We start from the raw sequence: 27653 nt of genomic DNA on the forward strand, positions 1-27653 counted from the left end.
TGGAAAGAATGAGTGAAGAAAGACTAGTAAAAGAGGTGTGGAAGGTAGATGTGGAAGGAGTGAACATGAGGGGGCGACCTAGGATGAGATGGATGGATGGGGTAAAAGGGGCTTTGGGGAAGAGGGGAATGTCTGTTGAGGAAGGACAGGAGAGGACAGAAGATGGCTGACTGGAGAATGGTTGTATATGGATGATGTTGTGATCCATGAGGTTGGGTGGGGATGGGGGGTGAGGTAGTATATGTGAAAAAAATCTGATGCAGCCTGAAGGGATTTCTCTCCATATTCTCCTTTTCTGCATGTGGGGATGGAGAGGGGGGTCACCAATTTAATGAAGCGGCCTTGCTGTGGATGTGCTGTGTCTTGCGACACTGCTTCTGACCCAGGGCAGTGGACAGGATGCAGGGATGACCAGTCATACAGGCAGTGCCAAGATAAGAGGGAAGGAAGAGGGTGGAAGGGAGGGGAGTGGAGTGTATTAGGGATGGAATGGGTGGGAGTGGTTTTTATGCCTTTGTTTTTTGGCTACCTCCCTTATAAGAAGAAGAAGGAAAAAAAAAAAAAAGCCTTAGGTATATGTATGTATCTACCTATTCTAAATGTTTCTTCAATTTCTTTCAGAATTTCTTTAGCAATATCTTTTTCCTCTTTTTTTTCTCTGATACCTAGGAACATCATAAACATCATGCTTCTCTTTAATACCATAGATTACAATGCATCTTTTTTTATCCATGGTGTCCCTGACCAAATTACCTTTCTCTTTAATTACTTGGATTACCACTATTTCTTTAAAAGATAATTTCTGACTTTCCTGTTCTACTTTCCACTGTTTATTTCTTGGAAGTCATTTTCTTTGACCTTTTCTTCCACTTTCTCGGTCACTGCCTGCATTTGATCCTTCATCTCTTTTCTTTAATGCCTTGTTGGGAGATAGGGTTGATGAAAGAGTATTAGGATGGTTTGGACACATGGAAAGAATGAGTGAAGAAAGACTAGTAAAAGAGGTATGGAAGGCAGATGTGGAGGGAGAGAACATGAGGGGACGTCCTAGGATGAGGTGGATGGATGGGGTGAAGGGGGCTTTGGGGAAGAGAGGAATGTCTGTTGAGGAAGGACGGGAGAGGACGGAAGACGGGGGTGAATGGAGAATGGTTGTATATGGATGATGTTGTGATGCATGAGGTGGAATGGGCGGGGATGGGGGGCTGAGGTAGTATGTGTGAGCAAAATTTGACGCAGCCTAAAGGGATTTCTCCCCGTCTTCTCCTTTTATGCATTGGGGGGACAGAGAGGGGAGGGTCACCGATTTAATGAAGCGGCCTTGCTGTGGATGTACTGTGTCTTGCGACACTGCTTCTGACCCAGGGCAGTGGACAAGGTGCAGGGATGACCCGTCATCCAGGAGGTGCTAAGATAAGAGGGAGGGTGGAGGGGTGTGGAATGTATTAGGGATGGAATGGGTGGGAATGATTTTGTGCCTTTTCCTTTTTGGCTACCTCCCTTGTAAGGGGGAAAAAGCCTTGGTATATGTATGTCCTATTCATATCTTCATTTTTCAATCTTTCATATTCTCCCTTTATCCTATTTAGTTCCTTTTCAACTCATCTATTTCCCAGTTATTTTCTTCATTGGCCCTTCTTTTGAGTTCAATTATTTAATCTAACAAGTTGTTTTCCCTATTTCTCATTATATTTTTAAACCTGGGTTCTCTTTCCATTTGTGTGACTGTTTCTATGTATCCAGCAGGAGGGAGCAATTGCCAGTTGTCAACTCTCTTTATATGAAAAAATGCAGGAAATATAGATGAAGTTAATAAAGGAACCCTTTCACGGCTATACCTCCTTATGGAGATGAGAGTATTAACAAGTTTTTAAAACAGGCTGCAGAATGATGATTCTCTCTAACATCCATCTTGCAAGACCATTATTTGCAGGTACCTGTTGTTGGCTCCTCCAAAACTTAAATAACTTCATAAGAATTACTCAGGCCAAGGAAAAGTTTACTGTGTTATATTACTAATTCAGATACTCACATACTAGATCTCCAGAATCTGGCCCAGAATAGTTTTTTTTCAAGTACTCTGTTAAATCCAAGTATGCTTCATCTAGAGACATTTGAGAGAAGTTTGGGTCATACTCCTTGAAGATCTCCTGAACCTGAGCACTAGCAGCCTTGTACTTGGTGAAGTCAGGTTTTACAATGACAAGTTCTGGACATAACTTTTTCCCAATGAAGCCTGGCATGGCAGCACGGACACCAAACTTTCTTGCAGCATAATTACTTGTTGACAACATGCCCACACCACCTACAGCCATAGGTTTGTCTCTGAATGATAGTACAGAAAATTAAATTGACATCACATCAAACTGAACATATAAAGTTCCAGCAAATGATCAATTCTGTAACAATTTAAAACTAATGTCATAAAATATAGATCCACCACTGAGGTGTTTTTTAACATCACAAACCCAACCCTTATCAGGAGGCTAGGACAGTGCCCCTTACAGAGGACTTTGTAGTATGGAATTTAATGACATATGCCCTTAGTTCAACTTGCTGATGGTAAGGTTTGAACCACCATCATTTTGACCTACACTGTAAGCTTCCCTCTTAACCATGCCCTTAATTTAACTTGCTGGTGGCAGGGTTCAAACTGCCATTATCTCGACCTATGCTGCCAGTAACAACATCATAACCCACTCGGCCAGCAAGCTTCTCTCTTTATATCCTAACGTGAGAAATCCTTACCTGAGTGAAGGATCATCCCTCATCTCTACAGCAGCATAAAACATGTCCATGTCAACATGCGCAATAGTACGAGACAAGTCTCTATTGTCTTTTAATTCCTTTGCAAGTTCATCCATCTGAGAGAGAGAGAGAAAAAAAAAAAGGGGGAGTTAGATAAATGCTACAGGCTTTTACAGCATTATCTAGTACAGCCAGTCCTGAAGTCATAACCTACATAACTTATAACTACTAATACATAAACATAAATACATACAAACAAAGATTGTCTAAATTGGAACTACCAACTCTGGAACAAAGAAGAGAAAGAGGAGATCTACTGACTATTTATTGAATCATGAAAGGAATGGAAATCCAAGATAGAGATGATTTATTAAAGTGGGACAACAGAAAAACAAGGACATAAAAAGAAACTCAAAAAGGATAATTATAGAAGAGATCTTAAAAAGAATAGCTTCCCACACAGAGTGGTAGATACCTGGAATAAATTAGATAAGGAAACAGTGTGTGCAAACACTATTCAAGATTTTAAGAAAAAACCTGATGCTGAAAGATACAAGACGGGTCACCACGAGCATAACTCCCTTCCCATATAATAAAACTATGTAAATACATACAAGAGGCCCCCAGAACTAACAAAACTTTCACATGAAGAAAGGTTGTTAAAATTGGAGTTGCTGACTCTGGAACAAAGAAGAGAAAGAGGTGACTTGTTGACCATCTACAGAATTATGAAAGGCATAGAAGTCCTTGATAGAGAAGACTTACTAATTTGGGATAAGAGAAACACAAGAGGACATGGAAAAAAAACCCTCAAAAAGGACAATTACAGAAGAAACCTGGGGGGAGAGAGAAAAAAAAGCTTTCCCCACAGAGTGGTGGATGTATGGAACCTATATGAAAGAACAGTGTGTGCAAAATCAATATAAGAATTTAAGAGCAAACTAGATATGGAGAGATAGAGATACAAAGATGGGACACCACGAGCATAGCTCCCCTTTCTGTAAGATACAACTAAGTAAATGCACACACAATACAGTCAAACCCTGGTTTTCGAACATAATTTGTTCAAAAAATCTGTTCTAAAACCGAACTGTTCGAAAACTAGATAATATTTTCCCATTACAAATAATGTAAAAGAGATTAATTTGTTCCCAAACACCAGATGAATGCTTATTTACCTAATTACATTTTATCATATGATAAATAAAACATAAAAGGTAAATCAAACAGAAACATAGCAGAAGTAAATTTAACGACAAAGCAACACTATACAGTTATGTAATGTATGTACTGTACCCTTTTGGCTGGAATGTGATGGCATAAGTGGATGGAGATGGGGCAAAGGATGGAGAAAGGGGCAAGTTATTGCTTGGAAGGGGAATCCCCTTCCATAAAAACTTTTGGTGAATTCTTGTTCGGGTGTTTCTTCTCTTCTCTTTGGCTCAGGTAAGTCTTTCTCTTGAGTTTCTTTCCTTTTTTTCTTTCACTAAAAACATTTCCAACGTTTGTTGTTTTAGCCCACGCTGTAAATTTTTTCTGAAATGTGACATGGCATGGTCATTGAAAAGATTTACTGCTCGATGTGCTACCATGGTGTCTGGGTGGTATTTTTCTACAAAATTTTGATCACCCCATTTAGCACAATTTTCTTTGATTAAAGAATTTTCCATATCTTCAATTCTTTCCTCCTCCTCAGAAGACTGCTCCTCTGCAATTTCTTTTGCTGTTCATTTTGAAGGTGTACAAGCTCTTCTGTGGTAAGTTCAGTATCTTCATTATCTTCACTGTCAATCTCCAAGCCTATACTTTTTCCCATAGAAACAATCTCTTCAACAATAGCATTGTCCTCGACAGCAGCAGCAGATCCAGCAGTTTCAAACCCCTCAAAGTCTCTCTCTGGTACACAGCCTGGCCAAAGGTTCTGCCATGCTGAATTCATGGTTCTAGTACTCACTTGGTTCCATGCATTATCAATAAGATTAACACAACTCAGGATATTGAAATGGTCTTTCCAAAATTCTCTCAAAGTTAACTGAGTGTCATTAGTAACTTGGAAACACGAAACATGGCTTTAGCGTAATGCTTAAAGTTAGCTATGACCTGTTGATCCATAGGTTGGATTAGAGGTGTTGTGTTAGGTGGCAGGAATTTGACCTTAATAAAATCAGACTCACCAACTAAGTCATCCTCCAAACCTGGAGGGTGAGCAGGAGCATTATCCAACATGAGAAGGCATTTTAGTGGCAATTTGTTTTTCTTGCAAGTATTTTCTAATACTTGGGGCAAAAACCTCAAGAATCCATTCTGTAAAAAATTGTCTCGTCACCCAAGCCTTCATATTAGCTCGCCACATTACGGGCAATTTGCTTTTCATAACATTATTTCTTTTGAAAACTCTTGGATTATCAGCATGATATACTAGCAATGGTTTGACCTTGAAATCACCACTTGCGTTACTGCACAGTAGAAGAGTGAGTCTGTCTTTCATTGGCTTGTCCCCAGGCAGTGATTTTTCCTTAGTGATATAGGTTCTTTTTGGCAATTTTTTCCAGAATAATCTGGTTTCATTAGCATTAAATACCTGTTGGGAGAGCAAACTTTTTTTTTTTTTTTTTTTTTTATAAAGTCACCAAACTCAACCACAAATTTTTCCATTTCCTTGCTTGAACTCTCCACCTCACCAAGCCTAACTACAATGAATTTCACTTCTGTTCTTAAATTTTTCAAATCATCCTCGATTTGCTTTAAATACAAAATCATCAGCACTTGTCCCAGGGCTTTTCTTTACTAGATCATTGCAAATTGCTAACACTTTCTCACATATAAATGCTTCAGAGATACTATCACCTGCTAACTGTTTCTCATTTATATAAACAAGCAACAACTTTTCCACTTCAAGTATTTGCGATCCTTGTTTACTAATGACGGTCACTTCTTTTGCAACATCAGCTGACTTTCTCACTTCTTTATTCTTGAGAATAGTGCAAATTGTAGACCTTGCCATACCATACTGCACAGCAAGATCAGATACACAAACGCCATTTTTGTGTTTTGCAATAATTTCTTTCCTCACTTCGATTGTTTTTCACAATTTTCTTTTTCCTTGAACTGTATCACTTTTTGCTTTCTTTGGAGCCATGACTGAGGGCTAGTGTAGGTAAAATAAATGCTAACTGCAATCAAATTGATAATGAAAGCACAGCTTAACTATTCAGCTCAGCAGTCAACAAAGAACTGTTTACATTTCATCAGCGGCCACGTGTCAGCGTCATTCAAGAACTGAAATTTTGTTCGAAACAGAGGTGTTTCCAGCTCGAATTTTTCGTTCGAGAACTGATATGTTTGAGTTCAGAAGCGTTGGAGAACCAAGGTTTGACTGTATATATGTAAATATATATATTTACACACACATGACAAAGTGACAGTGAAGATTGGACTCCAGAAAAAACTCAAATTTTCATGGATATCAATGAAGAGGGAGTACCTGTGTTGTATTAGTAGGGAAGGGGAAAGCTCGTGGTGCAGTGGGAAGGTGAAAAAAAAAGTAGGGGGGGGGATTACTGAGGAAAATGGAAGGATATGAGGAAGGGGATGAATGGGCCCCAGAAGTCAGAAGGAATGTCAACAAGAGATGCGTAGAAGACAGAGGTGAAGTCAAAGAGATTAGTAAGATTGTAAAAATTAGAAATATAGATAAGAGCAGCACAATTGAAGGTGAAGATGATTATTTCCATGGATTTAATGAGGGGGATGACAACCTCCCCTGATGAGCAAGTCTAGAGGAAAAACTAGCGAAAATGAACGAACAGTGGGAGGTTAGGTTCAGTCAACTTACATGGATTACACAGTGTTGATAAATTGAAAGAGCTAAAGAGAACCAAAACCTAAATAAAGAAATAGAAGAATTAAAAAGACAGTTAAAAGAAGTAAAGGATGAGAATGAGGAATGAAAGAATAATAATGAAGATAATACAGAGTCCATAACAAAAGAGGTACAGAGTTGGAGAAAAGTCCAAGAGAACAACAAAATTTAATTTAGAGCTATAGTAAAACAACAGATGAAAGAACAAACTAAGGACACAGTGATTAAAGTGATGAGAGAGGAGAATATAGTAAGAGACTTAGCAGATAAAAATAAATGTATAATCATATTAGGGATGGAAGAGAAGCATAATCCAAATAGGACTACAAGAGTAATGGATGAGAAGGAAAAATTAAACAAGATATTAGAAGTAATTCAAGAAGATGAACAGGGAAAGAAATTGAAGAAATATATAGACTAGGGAAATGCAATATAGATAAGACCAGACCAATTAAGGTTAAATTCAAGTCACAAATGACAGCATAGAATATCTTATAAAAAACAGAAGAACTAGCAAAAAGTGATCTATATAAACAGCTATGGATAAAAAGAGAGATGAATAAAGAGGAAAGAGAGGATGAGAAAACAAAAAGAATAGAAGCTAAGAAAAAAAATGAGAACAGAACAGAGTCAAAGAGAAATTCTATTGGAGAGTAGTGGATATGAAAGTGAGAAAATGGTTCATAGCAGAGAAAAACTGAAGGGAAACAGAAAACAGGATGGAGGTAGCAGAAAATTAAAACTGTCTTACACAAATATAGATGGATTAATAACAGGCTTGAATGAACTGAATGATTACCAGAAGGACAAAGAACTGGATATAATGGGAATTGTAGAGATAAACTTGAAGGGTCCACTACCACTCAGCAGTGTAGGACATAGTGCATATAATTATTGGATTAGAAACAGAGAGGTAACACAAGGGGGTGGAGTTATATTCCTGACTAAGGATATAAATGTGAGGAATGTCACATATGGAAAGAATAGAGTAGAGATGATTATGATGGAAGTGGAGGACAGGGATGGGAAGAGCAGGAAGTTTGTGGTAAATTATATGCCTCCTAAAATGGCTTCGTGGGGAAGACACAAGGATAACACTAAATAAGATGATGGAAGATGGAGGAAGAATAGTTATAATGGGTGACTTTAATTGTAAAGAAATCTGCTGGGAAGAGATGACAGTGAAGGGTGGAGATGACCTATGGGGAAATGTACTACTTGATATAATTATAGAACATTCAATGATGCAATGGATACAAGAGAATACTAGGTATAGAAATTAGGAAGAACCATTGAGACTGGACCTAATAATCACACCAGAACCTGAAATAATGGACAAGATTGACTATAAGACACCAATAAGTAAAAGTGACCACATATTGGTTGAACTGGAACTAAATGAGGAAATATACATGGAAAAAAAATTAACAATATAGAAAGGGAAGATTGATGTATGGAATTTTTTTTTTTTTTTTTTATAAAATAAGAGAATTCTTTCAAAAAGCAGACTGGGAAAGGATAAACAAGGAGGAAACAACAGTAGAAGAGAAATGGAATATTTTGAATTTTTTTTATAAAGGAGTGGAAAAGTATGTTCCAAAACAAAAACAAGAAAAAAGGATACGCAAAGTGTTGGTACAACAAAAGATGTAATGAATTAAAAGTCAAAAGGGATAAAGCTTGGACCAAATGGAAGACAAAAGACCTGAAAATGGAAAATATATACTAGTTATAGAAATCAATATGTACAAGTGTGCAGAGAAGAAAAGAGAATATATGAAAAAGATGCCATAGAAAAATGTAAAGATCAACCAAAAATATTTTATAGATTTCTAAATAACAAACTGAAAAACAAACAAGAACTAGTGAAACTACAAGGAGTTGAATACACAGAGGAAATAGAAATGGCAGAAATTATGAACAAGCATTTTAAATCGGTGTTTATGAGGGAGAACATACAACTTAAGTGATGTCAAGTGGGAGGAGAAAGTCCCCCAATGAAAGAGATAGAAGTAACAAGGAAAAAAATAATGAATCACTTGAGTAATCTTGATGTCAGAAAATCGCATGGTCCACATGAAATGGCAAACTGGATTTTGAGAGAATGCAGGAATGAAGTAACAGACAAAATACATACTCTAATAAGCAGTTCACTGAAAGAAGGAAAAGTTCCAGAAGATTGGAAAAGAGCAAATATAGTACCAATATATAAGGGGGGAAACAAAGAAGACCATACTAACTATAGACTGGTTTCTCTTACAAGTATGATAGCTAAAATTTGTGAAAGAATGATCAAAAGTAGATGGGTAAGGCATTTGGAAAAAAACAACATACTAAATCCAAGGCAATTTGGATTTAGATGAGGACAATCATGCGGCACAAACTTAATGTGTTTCTATTCAAGGCTGATAGATGTAAAACAAGAACGAGATGGATGGGCTGATTGTGCATTTCTACTCCTAAAAAAAGCTTTTGATAAGGTGCCACATAAGAAATTGCTAAAGAAATTAGAAACTGCAGGAGGAATACAGGGCAAACTGCTGAAGTGGATGGAAGACTCCTTGCATGAAAGAAAAATGAGAGTGGTGATAAGAGACAAACATTCTAATTGGGATGAAGTGATTAGTGGAGTTCCACAAGGAACAGTTCTGGCCCCAATAGTGTTTACTATATATATTAATGATATGGATAAAGGAATTGAAAGTTATATGAACTTCATTGTGGACGATGCAATATTGTTGAAAAAAGTGAACACTGTAGAAGATTGCGAGTCACTGCAGAGTGATCTCAATAAAGTATGGGAATGGAGTAGGAAGTGGGAGATGGAATTCAATATTAAATGTAGTATAATGGAATTTGGAAGAAGCAAAAAAAGAATAGTGGGATCATATAAATTGGGAGAGGAAGAAATTAAAAAATAAGAAAATGAGAAGGACCTGGGAGTCATTATTATGAATAATATGTCCCCTGAGAAACATATAAACAATATTTTTGGAGAAACTTATAATTTAATAATAACAATCAAAGTGGCATTTACATACCTAAATGAAGAAATGATGAAGAAAATACTAGTCACTTTGATAAGACCAAGATTGGAGTATGCAGCGACAAAGTGGTCACCAAGTACAAAAAAATGTATAACAAAACTTGAAAGAATACAAAGAGCAATTACGAAATTGGCACCAACACTCTCAGAACTATCATATGAGGAGAGACTAGCAAAACTTGAGCTACAGACATTAGAGCAAAGAAGAGAGAGAGGAGACTTGATAACTATTTACAGAATCATGAAAAGCATAGAAACTATTGATAAAGAGGATCTAATAAAATGGGATAGTAGAGGTACAAGAGGACACAGAAAGAAAATCAAGAAAGACAGTTATAGACGAAACCTGAAGAAGAACAGCTTTCCCTACAGGTTAAAGTTTGGAACAAGTTAGATGAAAATGTGGTGTGTGCAAAAACGATACATGAATTTAAAAACTGTCTAGATAAAAAGAAATATGAAGACGGGACACCATGAGCATAGTTCCCCTTCCTGTAAAATACAACTAGGTAAACACACATGATTGGCAGAGGGACGGTGACGACTGGACTTCGGGGGGGTGGGGGAATCTCTGTGGATTCAATGATGAGGGAGTACCTGTGTTGTATTAGTAGGGAAGGGGAAAGCTTGTGGTGTAGTGGGAAGGTGAAGAAAAAGGAGAAGGGGAGGGATTACTGAGGAAAATGGAAGGAAATGAGGAAGGGGACGAATGGGCCCCAGAAGTCAGAAGGAATGTCAACAAGAGATGCAAAGATGACAGAGGTGAAATCAAATAGATTAGTAAAAATGTAAAAATTAGAAATATAGATAACAGCAGCGTAATGGAAGGTGAAGATAATTATTTCCATGGATTTAATGAGGGAGGAGATGACCTCTCCCGATTAACAAGTCTAGAGGAAAAACTAGCAAAAATGAATGAACAGTGGGAGGTTAGGTTCAGTCAACTTGCACTGATTATACAAAGAGTTGATAAATTGGAAGAAATAAAGGAGAATCAAAACCTAAATAAAGAAATAGAAGAATTACCATCTGGGGTATTGGCTGCATGTTATTGTGGCAAAGTAGCATGCAGGTGATGCTTTAGGGTCTATATGGGGTGCTCCTACAGACCAGAGCCACACATCATTTTGTCTGTGATAGAGGAAAACTCTGCTCATAGAGAAATGATGACACTTTTATACTATGACTGTCCCTCTGTTATGCTGTCACCCAACCACTTGTTATTGTCCTGTATCATTTCTCTGAATATTCATTTCCTTTTTTTGCCTACCCTGTGGTGGGGGAAAAGAATGCTACCACCAAGTCTTCCCACTTGAGTCGTAAAAGGCGACAAAACACGGCACGGAGGATGGGATTAGGAGTCCTAAAATAAGTATCGTATTTTCCGGCTTAAAATGCACATCGGGTTATAATGCGCACCCATGCACTTCGTTATCTCAGTACACAGATAGCGCACACCGACGTATAACGCGCATGCCCGATCGCCATCTAGCGAGAGAATCGAGAACCAATTTTAGTTCCACATCTCAACGTTGGTCCCTTATTACTTTGTAGCTTAAATAGTTTGTAGGAAATATGATCTACAAAAAGTTTATTGAAAGTAAAATATACAGAAAAATGTCGGGATTTTTACAGAAAACGTTCATTTTATATCTTGAGGAAATAATTCGTCTTTACCATTTTTTATTTAATACTGAAACAAACTACAGACTGTTTCGTTTTAGCTTTGAACCTACAATGACAGTGGTGAAATAGGACAGTCTCTCATCGAGGTGACGTTTAGTTAATATAACTCCCGAAAGAGGGTGTTGTAGTCAGGTGTTTGACACAAGTTTATGAACGGCCGCAACGGAATTTGTACCATACCTAAAGTGAAGCAACAAAGCCAACATAAAAATTCAAACTAGGATGCTGTGAACATGGGCAAATATCATGAATATTGATCATGTTTCATGGTGTTTAGGCCTAAACATGAAAAATAAGATTCGATAGATACCTATCTATACCAAACATTTATATACGGTAGCCCATGCTGGCGTATTCTTTCATGTCACCATGGCTGTTCTTCTTGTTCTCACGGAACGTCACGGAGAAGTGTGCTGTTCCGACTTTGTGACGGCCAACATTGTCACGTTGTTGTGAAAAAAATTACACACACAGCCGCAGAATTTTTATCGTAGGCCGTAGATAATGCGCACCACCAGATAACGTGCACCCCCCATTTTTAGGCCCTTCTAACGGAAAAAAGTCGCGCACTATACGCCGGAAAATACTGTAAAGGCATAAGAGGGTCTGGGAGTTTTCTAACCAGTACCCTAAGATTTGGGTCTTTTAATGTGCGTGGATGTGGTACAGATGAAAGTAAAAGGGAAGAGATAGGCAGTATGTTTGTGAGAAGAAAGATGGATGTACTGGCTTTGAGTGAAACTAAAATGAAAGGGAGGGGCGAGTGTGAGTTTGGGAGTGTAGCTGGGAGGTTCTCAGGAGTGAAGAGGGGATGAGGGAGAGAAGGGGTGGCTACACTAGGACATGAAGAGATAGGTAAGCGTGTAGTGGAGTGGAAGGAGGTTTCATCAAGGTTGATGTGGATGAAGGTGATGCTGGGAAGGGAGATGTGAGTTTTTGCAAGTGTGTATGGGCCTGGTAGTGAGAAGAGCATAGGGGAAAGGGAGGCTTTTTGGGTAGATTTAAATGAGTGCAAAGAGGGATTAGGGAGAAATGTCAATGTAGTTGTATTGGAAGACCTTAATGCTAGGATAGGAAACGAACCAACAGACGGAGTGATTGGGAAGTATGGAGTTCCAGGTAAAAATTGTAGTGAAGAATTGATAGTGGAGATGTGTCTTGAGAGTTGATGATAGCAAATACAGTGTTTAGGAAGAAAGTCAAGCATAAGTACACATGGGAGAGGGTGGTGGATGGAAGGGTGGCAGATAGAGCGTTAATGGACTATATAGTGGTAACCAGGAGTATGGTAGGAGGAGTTAAGGATGTACATGTTCTAAGGGGAGAGAGTGAGGGAATATCAGATTATTTTCTGGAAGGTAAATTGAGAGTGGAGAATAGGTGAAGAAAGAGGAAAAGGGCAGAAGGTAGAAAGGTACTTAGAGTGAACTGCTTCAATGAGAAAAAAAAAAAAGTGAATGAGTATAAGAAGCTGAGAGAGGAGTGGGAGGTATTGAAGGGTAGAGTAGAACTAGGAGTGGAAGAGGAATGGGGATGGTTCAAGGAGAGAGTCATAAGGTGTGCAAAGATGGTGTGTGGAACAAGGAGGGTGGGAGGAAATAGAAGGAAGGGTAGTGAATGGTGGGAAGAGGAAGCAAATAAGGGTGTAGAAGAGAAGAAGCAGGCTTTCATAGATTGGCTACAAATTAGGATGAGGGAATCGTATGAGAGGTACAAAGTAAAGAGAAGGGAAGTTAAGCATAAGATAAAGGAAGCAAAGAGGAGAGCAATTGTGAAATGGGGTATGAGTATGACAGAAAAATTTGAAAGTAATAAAAAGATGTTTTGGAAAGAAATTAAAAGAGGAAGAGGTGAATCAAGTAGAGAAGGAAAAATAAAAGGTGCAGATGGAGAGATGATAATGGAAGAGAATGCAGTGAGTGGAAGGTGGGCAGAGTATTTTAGGGAGTTGCTAAATGTGAAGGAGGATAGGAAGGGAAAGGTAGTTGCAATGGGAAGCGCTAAGAAAATGACCGTGATGAGCGAGGAAAATGGAGGAGAAATAGGGGAACATGAAGTGAGAGCAGCTGTTAAGATGATGAGAGCAGGTAAGGCACCTGGGTTGGATGGATGCTATGCAGAATGTCTGCAGAAAGGAGGTACAGTGATGGTGGACTGGCTGGTGAGGTTATTTAATGTTTGTTTAAGAGAGGGTAGAGTGCCGGAGGACTGGAGTAGTGCCTGTATCGTTCTGCTTTACAAGGGAAAGGGGGACAAGTGTGAGTGTAGTAGTTTCAGAGGGATCAGCTTGTTGAGTGTAGTTGGGAAGGCTTATGGGAGGGTCTTGGTTGAGAGGATTAGGAGAGGAACAGAGGGAGTAACTGGTGAGGAACAGTGTGGTTTTAGGACAGGTAGGGGTTGTGTAGATCAAATTTTTGTGGTAAGACAGATATGTGAGAAAGCTATAGGAAAAGGTAAGGATGTTTTTTGGGCTTTTATGGATTTGGAAAAGGCTTAAGATAGGGTAGACAGGAAGGCACTGTGCAAAGTACTGCAGATATATGGGATAGGAGGAAAGCTGTTAAGAGCAGTCAAGAGTTTTTACTATAGTAGAGCTAGTGTTAGGATTAGAAATGGAGAGAGTGAATGGTTTGAAGTAAAGGTGGGACTTTGTCAGGGATGTGTTATGTCGTGCTGGCTGTTTAATCTATACATGGATGGGGTGGTGCAAGAGGTGAATGCAAGGGTGGTGGATCAGGGGTTGGAGATGGTTAAAGAAAATGAAGAAAAGTGGGAAATAGGCCAGTTGTTGTTTGCTGATGACACTGCGCTTGTAGCAGGATCAGAGGAGGGATTGAGGAAGTTAGTGACAGAGTTTGGGAAGGTGTGTGAATGAAGAAAGCTGAAGATAAATGTGGGCAAAAGTAAGGTGATGAGATGTACAAGGGTAGTGAATGACAGCAGGCTGGAAGTGAGCATTAAGGGAGAGAGACTGGAGGAAGAGGATATTCTTAGATACTTACGGTAGGTGTGAATGTGGCAGGAAAGGGAGGAGTAGGGGTGGAGGTGGAGGTAGAATGTAGATTGAGAGAGGCGAGTAATTGCCTTGGTGGATTAAAAAGTGTAATGAGAAATAGACATCTGGGAATGGATGCTAAGAGGAGGTTATATGAAGGAGTGATTGTGCTGACAGCACTGTACAAGGCAGAAACATGGAACATAAGAGAGGAAGAGAGCAGGAGTTTGAATGTGTTTGAGATGAAATGCCTGAGAAGTATGACAGGGGTTACTAGGCTAGATAGAGTGAGAAATGAGGTGAGGAGGAGAACAAGAGTGGAGTTGGGAGATATGGTTGATGAAAGAGTATTAGGCCAGACCAGGCCTGTGTTTTTGGTGGCACATATACTACAAATTTTCTACTTTTCATATTATTATTTACAACTTTAATCATAATTAATTCCACATTATATTTGCTTTCATTTATATTTGTCACATTTAAACCCTTTTGGGTCAATATGACTCCTCCCTTTTTATCCGTTCTATTTGTCGCCCAATGGTTGTATAGACCTTGTCCCACCATACTTGTTGATAAAGGACCTTTCAGTTTTGTCTCCACAATTCCCATGTCAGGTTTCTCTATTTCCAGATAGTTGTTTAATTAATTAATTCCAGAAATCATACTGTCCATATTTGTGTATGCCACTTTTAGTTTCATATTTTCTTCTCTTTTTTTATTTAAGTTTCCATTTTTCTGATGTACCATTTTTTCAGTCTCAGATCCAATACTCTCCAAAAAAAAAACTTGTTTTTTTCCGTCTCAATTCTTTTCTCATTTCTGTCATTGGCTTCAATTTTCAGAGCCTTGTCTTTCTCTTTTTCCTCATCACTCATTTCCTTTCCAGTGTTGATAGATGTAATCTATCCAATATTTGTTTGTATTTTAAATTTGAGTGTTTAGGTGCCATTTTTGTCGCTGCTCTTTGAATTCTTTCTAATTTCTTTATGTTTTTTTTGTACTAGATGCCCATAGTGTTGCAGCATCCTCCAATTTAGGTCTTATCAGTGTAATTAATATTTTCTTTACCATTTCTTCATCCATGTAGTCAAAGGCCACTTTCATTGATCTTAAGTTAAAAGTCTCTCCAACTAGTTTATTGACATGTTTATCAGGTGTCAAGTCACTTGAGATAATTACTCCTAGGCCCCTTTCTGAGTCAACTTTTTTGACTTCCTTGTTGTCAATTTTATATTGACCTGATATTCTATTTTTGCTTTTTCCAAATTCCATTATACTGCATTTCTTTATGTTAAAGCTCACTTTACACTTCTGATTCCATTTCTGTATATTGTCTAGATCTTCTTGTAGCAATCTGCAGTCTTCTTCTTTGCTTAATCTCTTAAGTAATTTGGCATCATCAGCAAAGAAGTTCATGTAACACTTCACTCCCTCATCCATATCATTTATATATATGGCAAACAATACAGAGCCTTGTGGGATGCCACTTATCATATCTTCCCAGTTCAAGATCTTGTCTCTAAGTACCACTCTCATTTTTCTCCCACTCAAGAAATCTTTCATCCATTCCAGTAGCTTACCTTGTATTTCTCCTATTTCAATTTTTCTTATTAGCTTTTTATGTGGTACTTTGTCAAAAGCCTTCTGCAAGTCCAAGAAGGTGCAATCTGCCCAGCCATCTCTTTTTGTATTATTTATATTAATCTAGAGTAAAAACATAATAAGTTTGTGGTACACGATCTTTCACTTCTAAAGCCAAATTGCTTAGGGTTTAGTATTTTATTCTCTTCCAAGTGTTTGATCCATTTGTTCCTGATAACCTTTTTGCATATTTTTGCTACTGTGCTTGCAAGGGTGGTCTGAAGTTTGTAGGATTTTCTTTGTTTCTTCCTTTATATATTGGTACGGTGTTTGCATTTTTCCAATCTTGTGGTACCTTTCCTCCATTGAAAAATCTTCTATCTTGTATTATTTGTCCATTAGTTCATCTATACACTCTTTCAATATCCAATTTGCAATTTCATCCGGTCCATGTGATTTCCTAACATCTAGGTTTTTTATTTGGTCTCTTATTTCTTTTTGTGTTACCTTTATTTCTTTCATATTGGGGGATCTTTCTCGTTATCCATCTTCCCAAATTTGTGAGCTCTCAACTGTAAAAACAGACCTGAAATGTCTTCAGCCATTTCTATGTCATTCTATATATTCTTTATCTCCTCTCAACTGTAAAAACAGACCTGAAATGTCTTCAGCCATTTCTATATCATCTATATATTCTTTATATCCTTCAAGCAGTTTCACTATTTCGTGTTTGTCTTTTATCATTTACATATCTGTAAAAGAGTTTAGGTTGATCCTTGTACATACATACATATACCAAGGCTTTTTCCCCCTTACAAGGGAGGTAGCCAAAAAAGGAAAAGGCATAAAATCATTCCCACCCATTCCATCCCTGAATACACTCCACACCCCTCCACCCTCCCTCCCATCTTAGCACCTCCTGGATGACGGGTCATCCCTGCACCTTGTCCACTGCCCTGGGTCAGAAGCAGTGTCGCAAGACACAGCACATCCACAGCAAGGCCACTTCATTAAATTGGTGACCCCCCCCTCTCCGTCCCCCCATTGCATAAAAGGAGAAGACGGGGAGAAATCCCTTTGGGCTGCGTCAAATTTTGCTCACACATACTACCTCACCCCCCATCCCCCCGCCCATTCCACCTCATGCATCACAACATCATCCATATACAACCATTCTCCATTCACCCCTGTCTTCTGTCCTCTCTCGTCCTTCCTCAACAGACATTTCCCTCTTCCCCAAAGCCCCCTTCACCCCATCCATCCACCTCATCCTAGGATGTCCCCTCATGTTCACTCCCTCCACATTTGCCTTCCATACCTCTTTCACTAGTCTTTCTTCACTCATTCTTTCCATGTATTTGTCTATAATATATTTTTTGTAGTTTCTTTTTTCTTTCCTGTGTATATTCACATATTTGTTCCTATGTTTTATATATGTTTGCCATTTGGATGTTTTCTGTCTTTTTTCCATCTTTTCCAGGCTTTGTCTCTTTTATCTTTAGCCTCACTGCACCTTTTGTTATACCAACACTTTATATAAATCTCTTTTTGCTTCTTCTTTGGTATATATTTATCAATTCCTTCCTTGTACTTTTCTTTAAATATGTTCCATTTATCTTCCATCTTTGTTTCCTCTTTGGAAAATTTATCCCAGTTTGCATTTTGAATTTTTTTTCTAAGTTTTACAAAATCTGTTTTGTTGTACATTAACCTTCCTTCACTATGTTTTTCATTCCTTCTCATGTTGTTTTGTTCTTTTAGTTCCCACTCTATTAGTATGTGGTCACTCTTCCCAATTGGTGTCTTATACTCCATTTTGTTCACGATATCAGGTTCAGAAGTGTATATTAAGTCTAGTCTTGATGGTTTCTCATTGTTTCTATATTTAGTATTTTCCTTAACCCATTGTGTTGAGGTATATTCGATGGTCAAATCCAGTAGCGTGTTGCTCCAAAGTTCTCCCCCTTTTACTATCATTTCTTCCCAGATTATTTCCTTTGTGTTAAAGTCACCCATAATTATTATGTTACCACCCTCTTTCAGTAACTCATTTAGGGCATTCTTTGTGTCTTCCAGTAATTTGGAAAGATCACTATCAGATCAGGCCTGTATTATTGGTAGCACATAGACTACTACAAATTTTCTAATTTTCATATTATTATTTCAACTTTAATAATAATTAGTTCGGCATATTTGCCTTCATTTATTTTTGTCACATTAAAACCCTTTTTGGTCAATATCATGACTCCTCCCTGTTTATCCATTCTATTTTTCACCCAATGGTTGTATACATCTTGTCTCACCATATTTGTTGATAAAGGACCTTTCAATTTTGTCTCCTCATTTCCCATAATGTCAGGTTTCTCTATTTCCAGATAGCTGTTTGATTAATTCCAGAAATCATACTGTCCATATTTGTGTATGCCACTTTTAGTTTCATATTTTCTTCTCTTTTTTAAGTTTTCATTTTTCTGATGCACCATTTTTTCAGTCTCAAATCCAATACCCTCCAAAAAATCTTGTTTTCCGTCTCCGTTCTCTCGTCATTTCTATCATTGGCTTCAATTCTCAGAGCCTTGTCTTTCTCTTTTTCCTCATCACTCATTTCCTTTTTTTCCATACATCTGAAATTCTCACTGTTTGCTAGATTAACTGCTTTTGATAGCATCTCCTCAGCTATCATTTGAGTTCTTAGTTTGATTTTCAGAGGTCTGTGTTGTTTTTCTATTGAGTATATACCCATTCTGTGAAACTTATCAATATCCTTGTCAAAATTTTGCCCTTCATCTTGAATTTCTTTCAGAATTTCCTTAGCTATTTTTCCTCCTTATCTCTTTGGTATTTATACATATTGTGTTTTTCTTTGATACCATGGACCACAAAGCATTTACCTTTGTCTACTGTATCTCTTACCCAATTTTCCTTTTCTTTAATTACTTTCATATTCTCCATCTGCTTTTGTATTATTTCTCTATAGGATATATTTTTATTTTCCTGTTCTTGCTTCCACTGATTTTTTATTTCAAGGAGGTCTGTTTCCTTGACTGACTCTTCCAACTTTACGGTCACTACCTGTAATTGCTCTTTGACCTCCTTTTTCAGTTCTTCATTTTTGTTTTTATCCTCATTTTTCATTCTTTCGCTTTCTCTTTTAAGCATATAAAGTTTGCTCTTTAGGTCACTCAATTCTCTAATTGTTTGCTCATTACTCTTATGCAAAGTAGTCATTTCCCTAAGTAAAGCTCGGTAGTCCAATCTTAGATCAATAATCTCTTCCAATAAGTTGTTTACTTCATGATTTCTTAATGCACTGCTATATCTAACTTCTTGATCTATATCTATACCTTTACCTATCTCTCCTAAATTTCTTTGAAAACCTGAAAAACTGTTTTCTCCCACTTTTAGTTTATTCTTGGTGTATCATTTAAATGTGTCCTCTTTGGTATCACTCCTCTAGGTGATTCAACTCTACTTACAATACATCCAGCTCTCTCTTTGTTGGTTCTTTAAATATTTTTCTTCTTTTTCTTTCTCCATTGTGCCAAACTATACTTTTTTAAGAACTGGATTTAACCTTTCCTGGTCACTCGAGAACATAGTCTAAACATTCCGCAAAATAACAACTAGGTGTTTCCTTCATATCGGAAACAAAACCGCTAGATCGGAGCTCAATCGCTGCACTTCCTTTCGCTTTGATGTCCTGTATTTACCTAGTTGTATTATACGGGAAGGTAGCTATGCTCATGGTGACCCATCTTTGTATCTTTCAGCATCAAGTTTATTCTTAAAATTGTGAATAGTATTTGCACACACGATTTTTTCATCTAAGTTATTCCATATATCCAGCATTCTGCATGCACACACACATATGGAGTGACAGTGAACTCTGACATCATCAGACAACTCTAAGGGCACCCACTATTGTGCTGGGACCTATCTCAGGTTTTCCTCCCAAGGGATGTCCCATTGTCTCCAGTGACCAGCGGAGGCAGGTGTTTCGGGCGAAACCTGACACCTGCTAGAACAATACTTCTCTTTTCGTTGATTGCCAACCTTTCCAGATCAACTTGCATCACCATTCCATTTATCACACATTCATTTGTATATCTATATCATTTGTAAATTCTTATGTAGATATATTCCATGCATGGATCCTTAAAGTCCAGATGCATTGAACATAGTAGACTAACCTCTTCAGTACGGTTCAAAATCTCGCGGGCAGCATTAGCTGCCAGACGTACGATGTGTCGTAATAATACTCGCATCATAAAATATAGTCACCGCTTATATCGATCGTTCTCTCTTTCACCCGTGAATTTTGATAACCATAGAAAATGTGATGAAGACAGTTTAGAGAGTATGTCATTATGCAGGGGCAACTACAATAAATATAATCAAGACGCCGATATGGCAGCCTCGCGTATCCACTTGCTCCTCATGCCGCCTACGTATGTGGCACCGTATGGAAGGGGTTAAGGAAATAATGTATGATATGGCAACAGCCTACTTGTATCTGTATAAATTAGAATCCCCCCCCCCCCCGAGTCTTCTTCAGAGGTTGCTTTTATTTGTAAATGAGAGAAGACTGAAACATTAAAGTGAAGATATCCTCTACTAGTTTCTCTTATCAGACAAGTAAATGTAGATCACCTACTACAACTCTACACATTCCAATGGCTTTTCCCCACCTTACAAGAGAAGTAGCCAAAAACCAAAAGGCATAATCCTCTTACATCCATTCCATTCTCTCAACCCCCACTCTCACTCACCCCCCTCCCTCTTATCTTGGCTCCTCTTGGATGATGGGTCATAAGAAATGTAGCAAGACACAGTACATCCACAGCAAGGCTGCTTCATTTAATCAGCAACCCCCCCCCCCTCTCTCTGTCCCCTTATACAGAAAAAGAGAAAACGGGGAGAAATCCCTTCAGGGTGCATCAAAATATCATTCAAACATACTCCCTTTCCCCCTCATCCCCAACCTACTCCCTTCCATGCATCACCCATACACAACCATTCTCCACTCACCCCTATCCTCTGTCTTCTCTCTTCCTTCCTCAACAGATACTTCCCTCTTTCCCAATGCCCATTTTATCCTATCCATCTCATCCTTGGTTGCCCCCTCATGTTCACTCCTTCCATCTCTGCCTTCCACTCCTCTTTTACTAATCTTTCTTCACCCATTCTTTCCCTATGTCCAAACCATCCCAATATTCTTTCATCAACCCTATCTCCCAACTCCCTTTCCACCCCAACTCTCCTCCTCACCTCTTTTCTCACTCTATCCAACCTAAATAAAAAAAAATATATATATAATAATGATAATAATAATTACCTGTAATGTGGCTTTATCAATTTGATCCTGAGTCAACTCCATACACCTCCGATTCATATCTGAGATCTTTGCATCAAGACGTTCCTGACATTTCTTCTTATGCTGATAAAATTTGGATCCTTCAGATGCCTTTTGTATGATTTCATTTATTTTTGCTGCATCCAGTCCTGAAATAAACTTTGCATTACTCTGATCTCAAGAGCTAACCATTTCTAAAGGTAACAAATCAACCTCAAGACCAGAAATAACATATTGTATTTTTATACATTACCTTCCATACCAGCCTTGTGTGTGTTAAGGGCGAGAGTTTGAGGTCCTGACATACATGCTGGCTTCTCACTAGTTCCTTCTGCAAAGTCCTCCATTGTACCACATGATTCACCCATCCTTGGAATTGGAAATATATGCTGGATATTAAAAGCATTTTAGTAGCTGACCTTTTTTGATGGTTTCAAATACTGACAAAACTTAAGAGTTCTACAAACAGTGAGGTCTCTTTATACAAACATAATCTGACTAAGAACCCTGTTTGTTAACAACTTTTTTTGTTTTATGGATAGGGGTTCCAATCCCCACTCAAATACTGTATAAAACTATATAAAAAATAGAAATAGAGATTAAGTAGCATATATGGTCTATTCATGGTTTGCTGTTTGAAGTTTTAGTTTGTTATATTTCAGGTGGTATATCCTGAATCAGGAGTGCGGGTCTAACCAACCTACATCCTTAAAGAATTGGGTTACTGACACTGAAACTGAGCCTCGGAAGGATGGATCTTTGGAAACCAGACTGGCGAGAAATGGACAACTGAATTGGAAGAGAGCTATTAAAATTGCAACATGGAATGTTCTTAACATGTATTTACCTAGTTGTACTATACGGGAAGGGAGCTATGCTCGTGGTGACCAGTATTTGTATCTTTCAGCATCAAGTTTTTTCTTAAAATCTTGAATAGTATTTGCACACACTATTTCTTAAGTTATTCCATATATCCAGCACTCTGTGTGGGAAGCTATTCTTTTTCCGATCTCTTCTGTAGTTGTCCTTTTTGAGTTTCTTTTCATGACCTCTTGTTTTTCCATTGTCATTTTTTAGTAAATATTTTCTGTCAAGGATTTCCATTCCTTTCATGATTCTAAATATAGTCAGCATACCACCTCTTTCTCTTCTTTGCTCTAGTGTTGGTAGTTCTAATTTCGATAATCTTTGTTCGTATGTTAATTTGGAAGGAGCTGGTGCCAACTTTGTTGTTGCTCTCTGTATTCTTTCTAGTTTCCTTATATTCATTTTAGTACTGGGTGTCCATAGTGTCATTGCATATTCCAGTTTTGGTCTAATCAATGTGACTAATATTTTTTTTCTCATTTCTTCATCCAAGTATTCAAATGCCACTTTCATTCACCTTAGTAGGTTTCACCGACTATTTTGTTTATATGTCTATCCGGTGTCATGTCTTTGCTGATTATCACTCCAAGGTCCCTTTCTGAGTGCACTTTTTTTTATTTCTTTTTCACCAATTTTGTAATTTTTTAAAATTCAGTTTCTGCTTTTTCCAAACTCCATTATGCTTCACTTCTTGATATTGAAGTTCACTTCCCACTTTTGAGTCCATTTCCAGATTTTGTCCAGGTCTGATTGTAATGAGTCACAGTTCTCTTCTGTTGATACTTTCTTTAATATTTTTGCGTCATCTGCGAAGAAATTCATATAACACTCAACTCCTTTGTCCATGTCATTTATGTATATGGCAAACATGATTGGAGCCAGCATTGACCCTTGTGGAACACCACTTATCATTTCTTCCCATTTCAAGTATTTGTCTCTAATTACTACCCTCCTTTTTCTCCCAGTCAGGAAATCTTTCATCCATTCTAATAAATTACCTGCAATACCACCTATTGATTCTAATTTTCCTATTAATTTCTTGTGTGGTACTTTGTCAAATGCCTTTTGACGATCTAGATAGGCACAGTCTGCCCATCTATCTCTCTCATCTATTATATCTATTAGTCTTGAATAGAAGCAGATTAGGTTTGTTGTACATGATCTTCCCTGTCTAAATCCAAATTGGCTCGGGTTTAGTATTGATTTTTCTTCCAGATGTTTAACCCATCTACTTTTGATCACCTTTTCACATATTTTAGCTACTGTACTTGTTAGGGAGACCAGTCTGTAGTTAGTTGGATTTTCCTTGTTCCTCCTTCATATATTGGTACAATGTTTGCATTTTTCCAGTCTTGTGGTAATTTTCCTTCTTTGAGCGATCACTTGATTATAGTGTGTATTTTATCTGTTAACTCCTCGACGCATTCCTTCAGTATCCAATTTGCAATTCCATCTGGACCATGCGATTTTCTGACGGCAAGGTTTTTTATTTGGTCACTGATTTCCTTTTTTGTTACAGTTATTTCCTTAATTTGGGGGGATTTCTGTCTCTCTACTGGAAGGGCTAAGGCCATAACAGATGAGCTAGAAAGGTACGGTGTGCAAATAGCAGTGATACAGGAGATTAGATGGCCTCAACAAGGAGAAATTGGAATCGGGAAACACAATTTTTTTTATAGTGAGAGACAGGATAACCAGCACATTGGGGAAGTAGGTTTCTGCATACATGAGAAAATTGCAGCTATCTTCTCCTTTACTCCAATAAATGAAAGGATAGCAAAGATAAAACTAAAAGGTAGATGGTTCAATATTACAGTCATTACGGCTCATGATCCTACGGAAGACAAGGAGAATGAGGTGAAAGATTTATTTTATTCTACTTTACAAGAGGTATATGACAGTGTATCAGGACACGACATCAGTATGATAATCGGTGACATGAATGCAAAAGTAGGCAAGGAATCAGAGACCTTCCATCCGGCGATAGGTAGACAAAGCCTACATTCGAACAGCAAAGGAAATGGTGTACGACTGGCCTCTTTTGCACTATCAAATGATATGGTGATTGGTGGCACACTATTCCAACATAATGATACATACAAACATAGACATCCCCAGATGGAGCCACAAAGAACCAAATAGATCACATACTAATACAAAGGAAACATAGAAGTGCATTACAAGATACATGATCCTACAGGGGAGCAGGCTGTGACAGTGATCATAATTTGGTAATAGGAAAAGTGGAGGCAAAATTAACAAAAAGGAAAATCCCACAAAACAGAACCAAGAGATACAACGTGGACAGGCTAAAGATACAAGAGGTGAAAGAGGAATATCAGATGGAAATACGAAACAGTTTCGATGTACTTAGAAATCTAACTGAAGAGGGGGAGGAAGAGGATATTGACTACAAACTAAAGAAAATTGAAGAGGTTATTCATAAAGCTGCTGAGGAGCATGTAGGATACATAACACCTGTTAGAAGAAATCATTGGTATAATGAGGAATATAAGGAGGCATCTAAAGAATGCAGAAAAATTAGAGAAAACCGATTGGAGGAAAAAATGAGTGAGGATTTTAACAATTATTTTCTATCGGTGTTTACTAATGAGAGGTTAGATAAAGTACCTGACTGCAATCCAGTTTTCAGAGGGGATGAAGAAAGTAGTCTATCTAATATCAGCATTAGTAAAGTAGAAGTAGTCAAGTAGATTGAAAGACTTAAAGCTACAAAATCCCCGGGTCCAGACTAATTTTTTCCAAGAATGCTTAAGGAGTGTAAATTTGAAATCTGCGACCAGTTAACTGAAATATTTAATAAATCAGTAGACACTGGTTTTGTGCCTACTGCTTGGAGGTAAGCAAACGTTGTTCCTGTTTTTAAGAAGGGAGATAGATCGTCTATATACAACTACAGGCCAATCAGTTTGACATCAGTTACAGGAAAAATGCTTGAATCAGTAATAGTAAATAGACTCAGAGAACACATCGAAAGACATAATTTAATATGTGATTCACAGCATGGTTTCTCCAAGGGTAAGTCATGTGTGACTAATCTTCTATCCTTTTACACTAAAGTATATAAGGCATCAGATAACAATGATAATTACGATATTATTTATCTTGACTTTAGGAAAGCATTCGATAAGGTGCCACACCAGAGACTACTAAATAAAATCAAAGCCCATGGCATTGGAGGGAGTGTTACAATGGATTAGAGCTTGGATTAGTAACAGAACACAGTGGGTCACCATAAATGGAGTAAAATCTAGGTGGGGCAATGTTACTAGTGCGGTCCCCCAGGGAATCGGTCATGGGTCCCTTGTTGTTCATTATGTACATAAACGACTTAGACGACGGGATAAATAGTGATGTTAATAAATTTGCAGACAACACTAAAATAGGACGCCTAATTAGGTCAGGAGACGACGTAGATATTCTGCAGTATGATCTAAACAAATTGTTCACATGGTCAGTGAAATGGCAAATGAACTTCAACATCTCTAAGTGTAGCATGTTAAACATAGGGCTACACAACCCCGAAAATAGATACAGCTTAGATAACATGCTTTTAGAGAAAACTAAGTGCGAGAAAGACTTGGGAGTTCTAGTGAATCTGGACCTTAAAACCAGAAAAAAGTGCATTAGCGCCAGGAATAAAGCTAACAAAGCATTAGGTTTCATTGCTAGGATGGTAACGAATAGAAGTGCAGAGGTAATTATTAAACTCTATTTAGCGATAGTTAGACCCATCCTTGACTATGTGGTACAGTTTTGGTCTCCGTCCTACAGAATGGACATCAATTCACTAGAATCAGTACAGAGAAGAACGACCAAAATGATACATGGACTCAGAAATTTGCCTTATGAAGAGAGGCTTAGGCACCTTAACTTACATTCACTGGAAAGAAGCAGAGTGCGGGGTTATCTAATAGAGGTGTTCAAGTGGATCAAAGGCTTTAACAAGGGTGATGCAAACAAGGTCATCATATTAAAACAACAGGGTAGGACTCGCAGTAATGGTTACAAACTGGACAAATTTAGATTTAAGAAGGAAATAGGCAAGAATTGGTTTACTAATAGGGTGGTCGACGAATGGAATAAACTTAGTAACCATGTAGTAAGCGCTGAAACTATCAGTTGTTTTAAGAAATGATTAGACAACTTTATGGATGGGGATGACAGGTGGTGATGGATACGGAGCTGCCTAGTGGGGGCCTTATGGTCTCTTGCAGTCTCCTTCATCCTTATGTTCTTATGAATGCAAAACCCATCAGACTTAAGATTAGCAGAAAACTTGAGAGAGAGTAGGAGGAGTACCAAGAGATTATTTAGACAGAAGAAATGGGAGGATCTGGATAGAGAACTAGATGAAATAGAAAGTAATATAAATGAGGGTAGAGAGAAAGAACACCATAAAAAGCTGAGAGCTGTAAAGAAAGGTTTTCAAGCTAGAAATTGGATGATTAAAGGACCAGGTGGAGATGTGCTATATGGAGAAAATGAAGTCATGGAAAAGCAGCAGTACTTTTATGAGTTGCTAAACAGACTGGACCCGGCTCACCCAATCTAGGCTGCAGAGGTAATAAATACAGATCCCATTGAAGAACCAACATTAGCTGATATAAAGATGGTCATAAAGGAATTAAAAAATGGAAAAGCTCCAGGCTGTGATGAAATACCAGCAGAACTACTAAAAAATGGGGGGAAAGTCCTGGAAAAAGAGATTTATAAATTAATAAAAGAAATATGGAATAAGGAAAAGTTACCAACGAAATGGCAAAAGGGGATTATTCCTATTTATAAGAAAGGAAACAAACTAGAGTGTGCCAATTATAGAGGGATAAGACTATTATGTGTGTTATACAAAGTATACACAAGAATTCTAATGAAGTGGCTTAAACCATACACAGAACAGGAGTTGGGGGAATATCAGTGTGGATTTAGGTGAAACAGATGAACTATGGATCATATTCACACAGTCCGCCAACTAATGGAGAAATGTTACGCATATGATAAGACCCTATATCAGTTATTTGTAGATTTCAAACAAGCATATGATAGTGTGCACAGACCATCAATGTGGCACACAATAGCAGAACTGAATATTCCAGCTAAATTAATATCCCTCATTAAAACATGTTACATAGGAAGCAGATGTACAGTAAGAGTTGGAAGGAAAGATACAGAAAAGTTTCAATATACACAGTTGCCTTAGGCAGGGATGTATGCTGTCACCTTTACTATTTAATCTTGCACTGGAGAAAGCAGTCAGGGAGATTACCAACCATCCAGGTGGAGCTAAGTTATCCAATGGTCAGATAACCCACCTCGCTTATGCCGATGATGTGGATGTGGTGGCCGAGACTGTGGAGGAAATTAACGAGATCTTACAGTATTCCAGAGAACAGCAGAACAGATAGGCCTAAAATGGAATGAGCAGAAAACTGAAATTATGAAACTAAGTAGAAATAGGAATTATACACCAGGAGAAGAGCAAGTTGGATCACTA

General features: G+C 37.9%; 1 protein-coding gene across 8 annotated transcripts in view; it reads right to left on the reverse strand.

The window, feature by feature from the left end:
* The window catches only part of LOC143037471 (DNA polymerase kappa-like), a 54539-nt gene that overhangs the window by 11417 nt on the left and 15469 nt on the right, over nt 1-27653 (reverse strand). For 7 of the 8 annotated variants that reach the window (XM_076205743.1, XM_076205746.1, XM_076205741.1 and 4 more), the window contains exons 2-5: nt 21525-21640; nt 21254-21420; nt 2749-2864; nt 2033-2325 (exon numbers count right to left, since the gene is read on the reverse strand). In XM_076205743.1, coding sequence (XP_076061858.1) covers nt 2033-2325; nt 2749-2864; nt 21254-21420; nt 21525-21639 — 691 coding nt within the window. In that variant the 5' untranslated portion in view covers nt 21640. Of the gene's footprint in view, nt 1-2032; nt 2326-2748; nt 2865-21253; nt 21421-21524; nt 21641-27379; nt 27509-27653 lie in introns of all 8 variants that reach the window. The other variant, XM_076205742.1, reaches the window with a different exon arrangement.

This window comes from Oratosquilla oratoria, chromosome 22 (assembly GCF_046742065.1).
Source record: "Oratosquilla oratoria isolate Oo_2021 chromosome 22, ASM4674206v1, whole genome shotgun sequence".
Lineage (NCBI taxonomy): Eukaryota > Metazoa > Arthropoda > Malacostraca > Stomatopoda > Squillidae > Oratosquilla > Oratosquilla oratoria.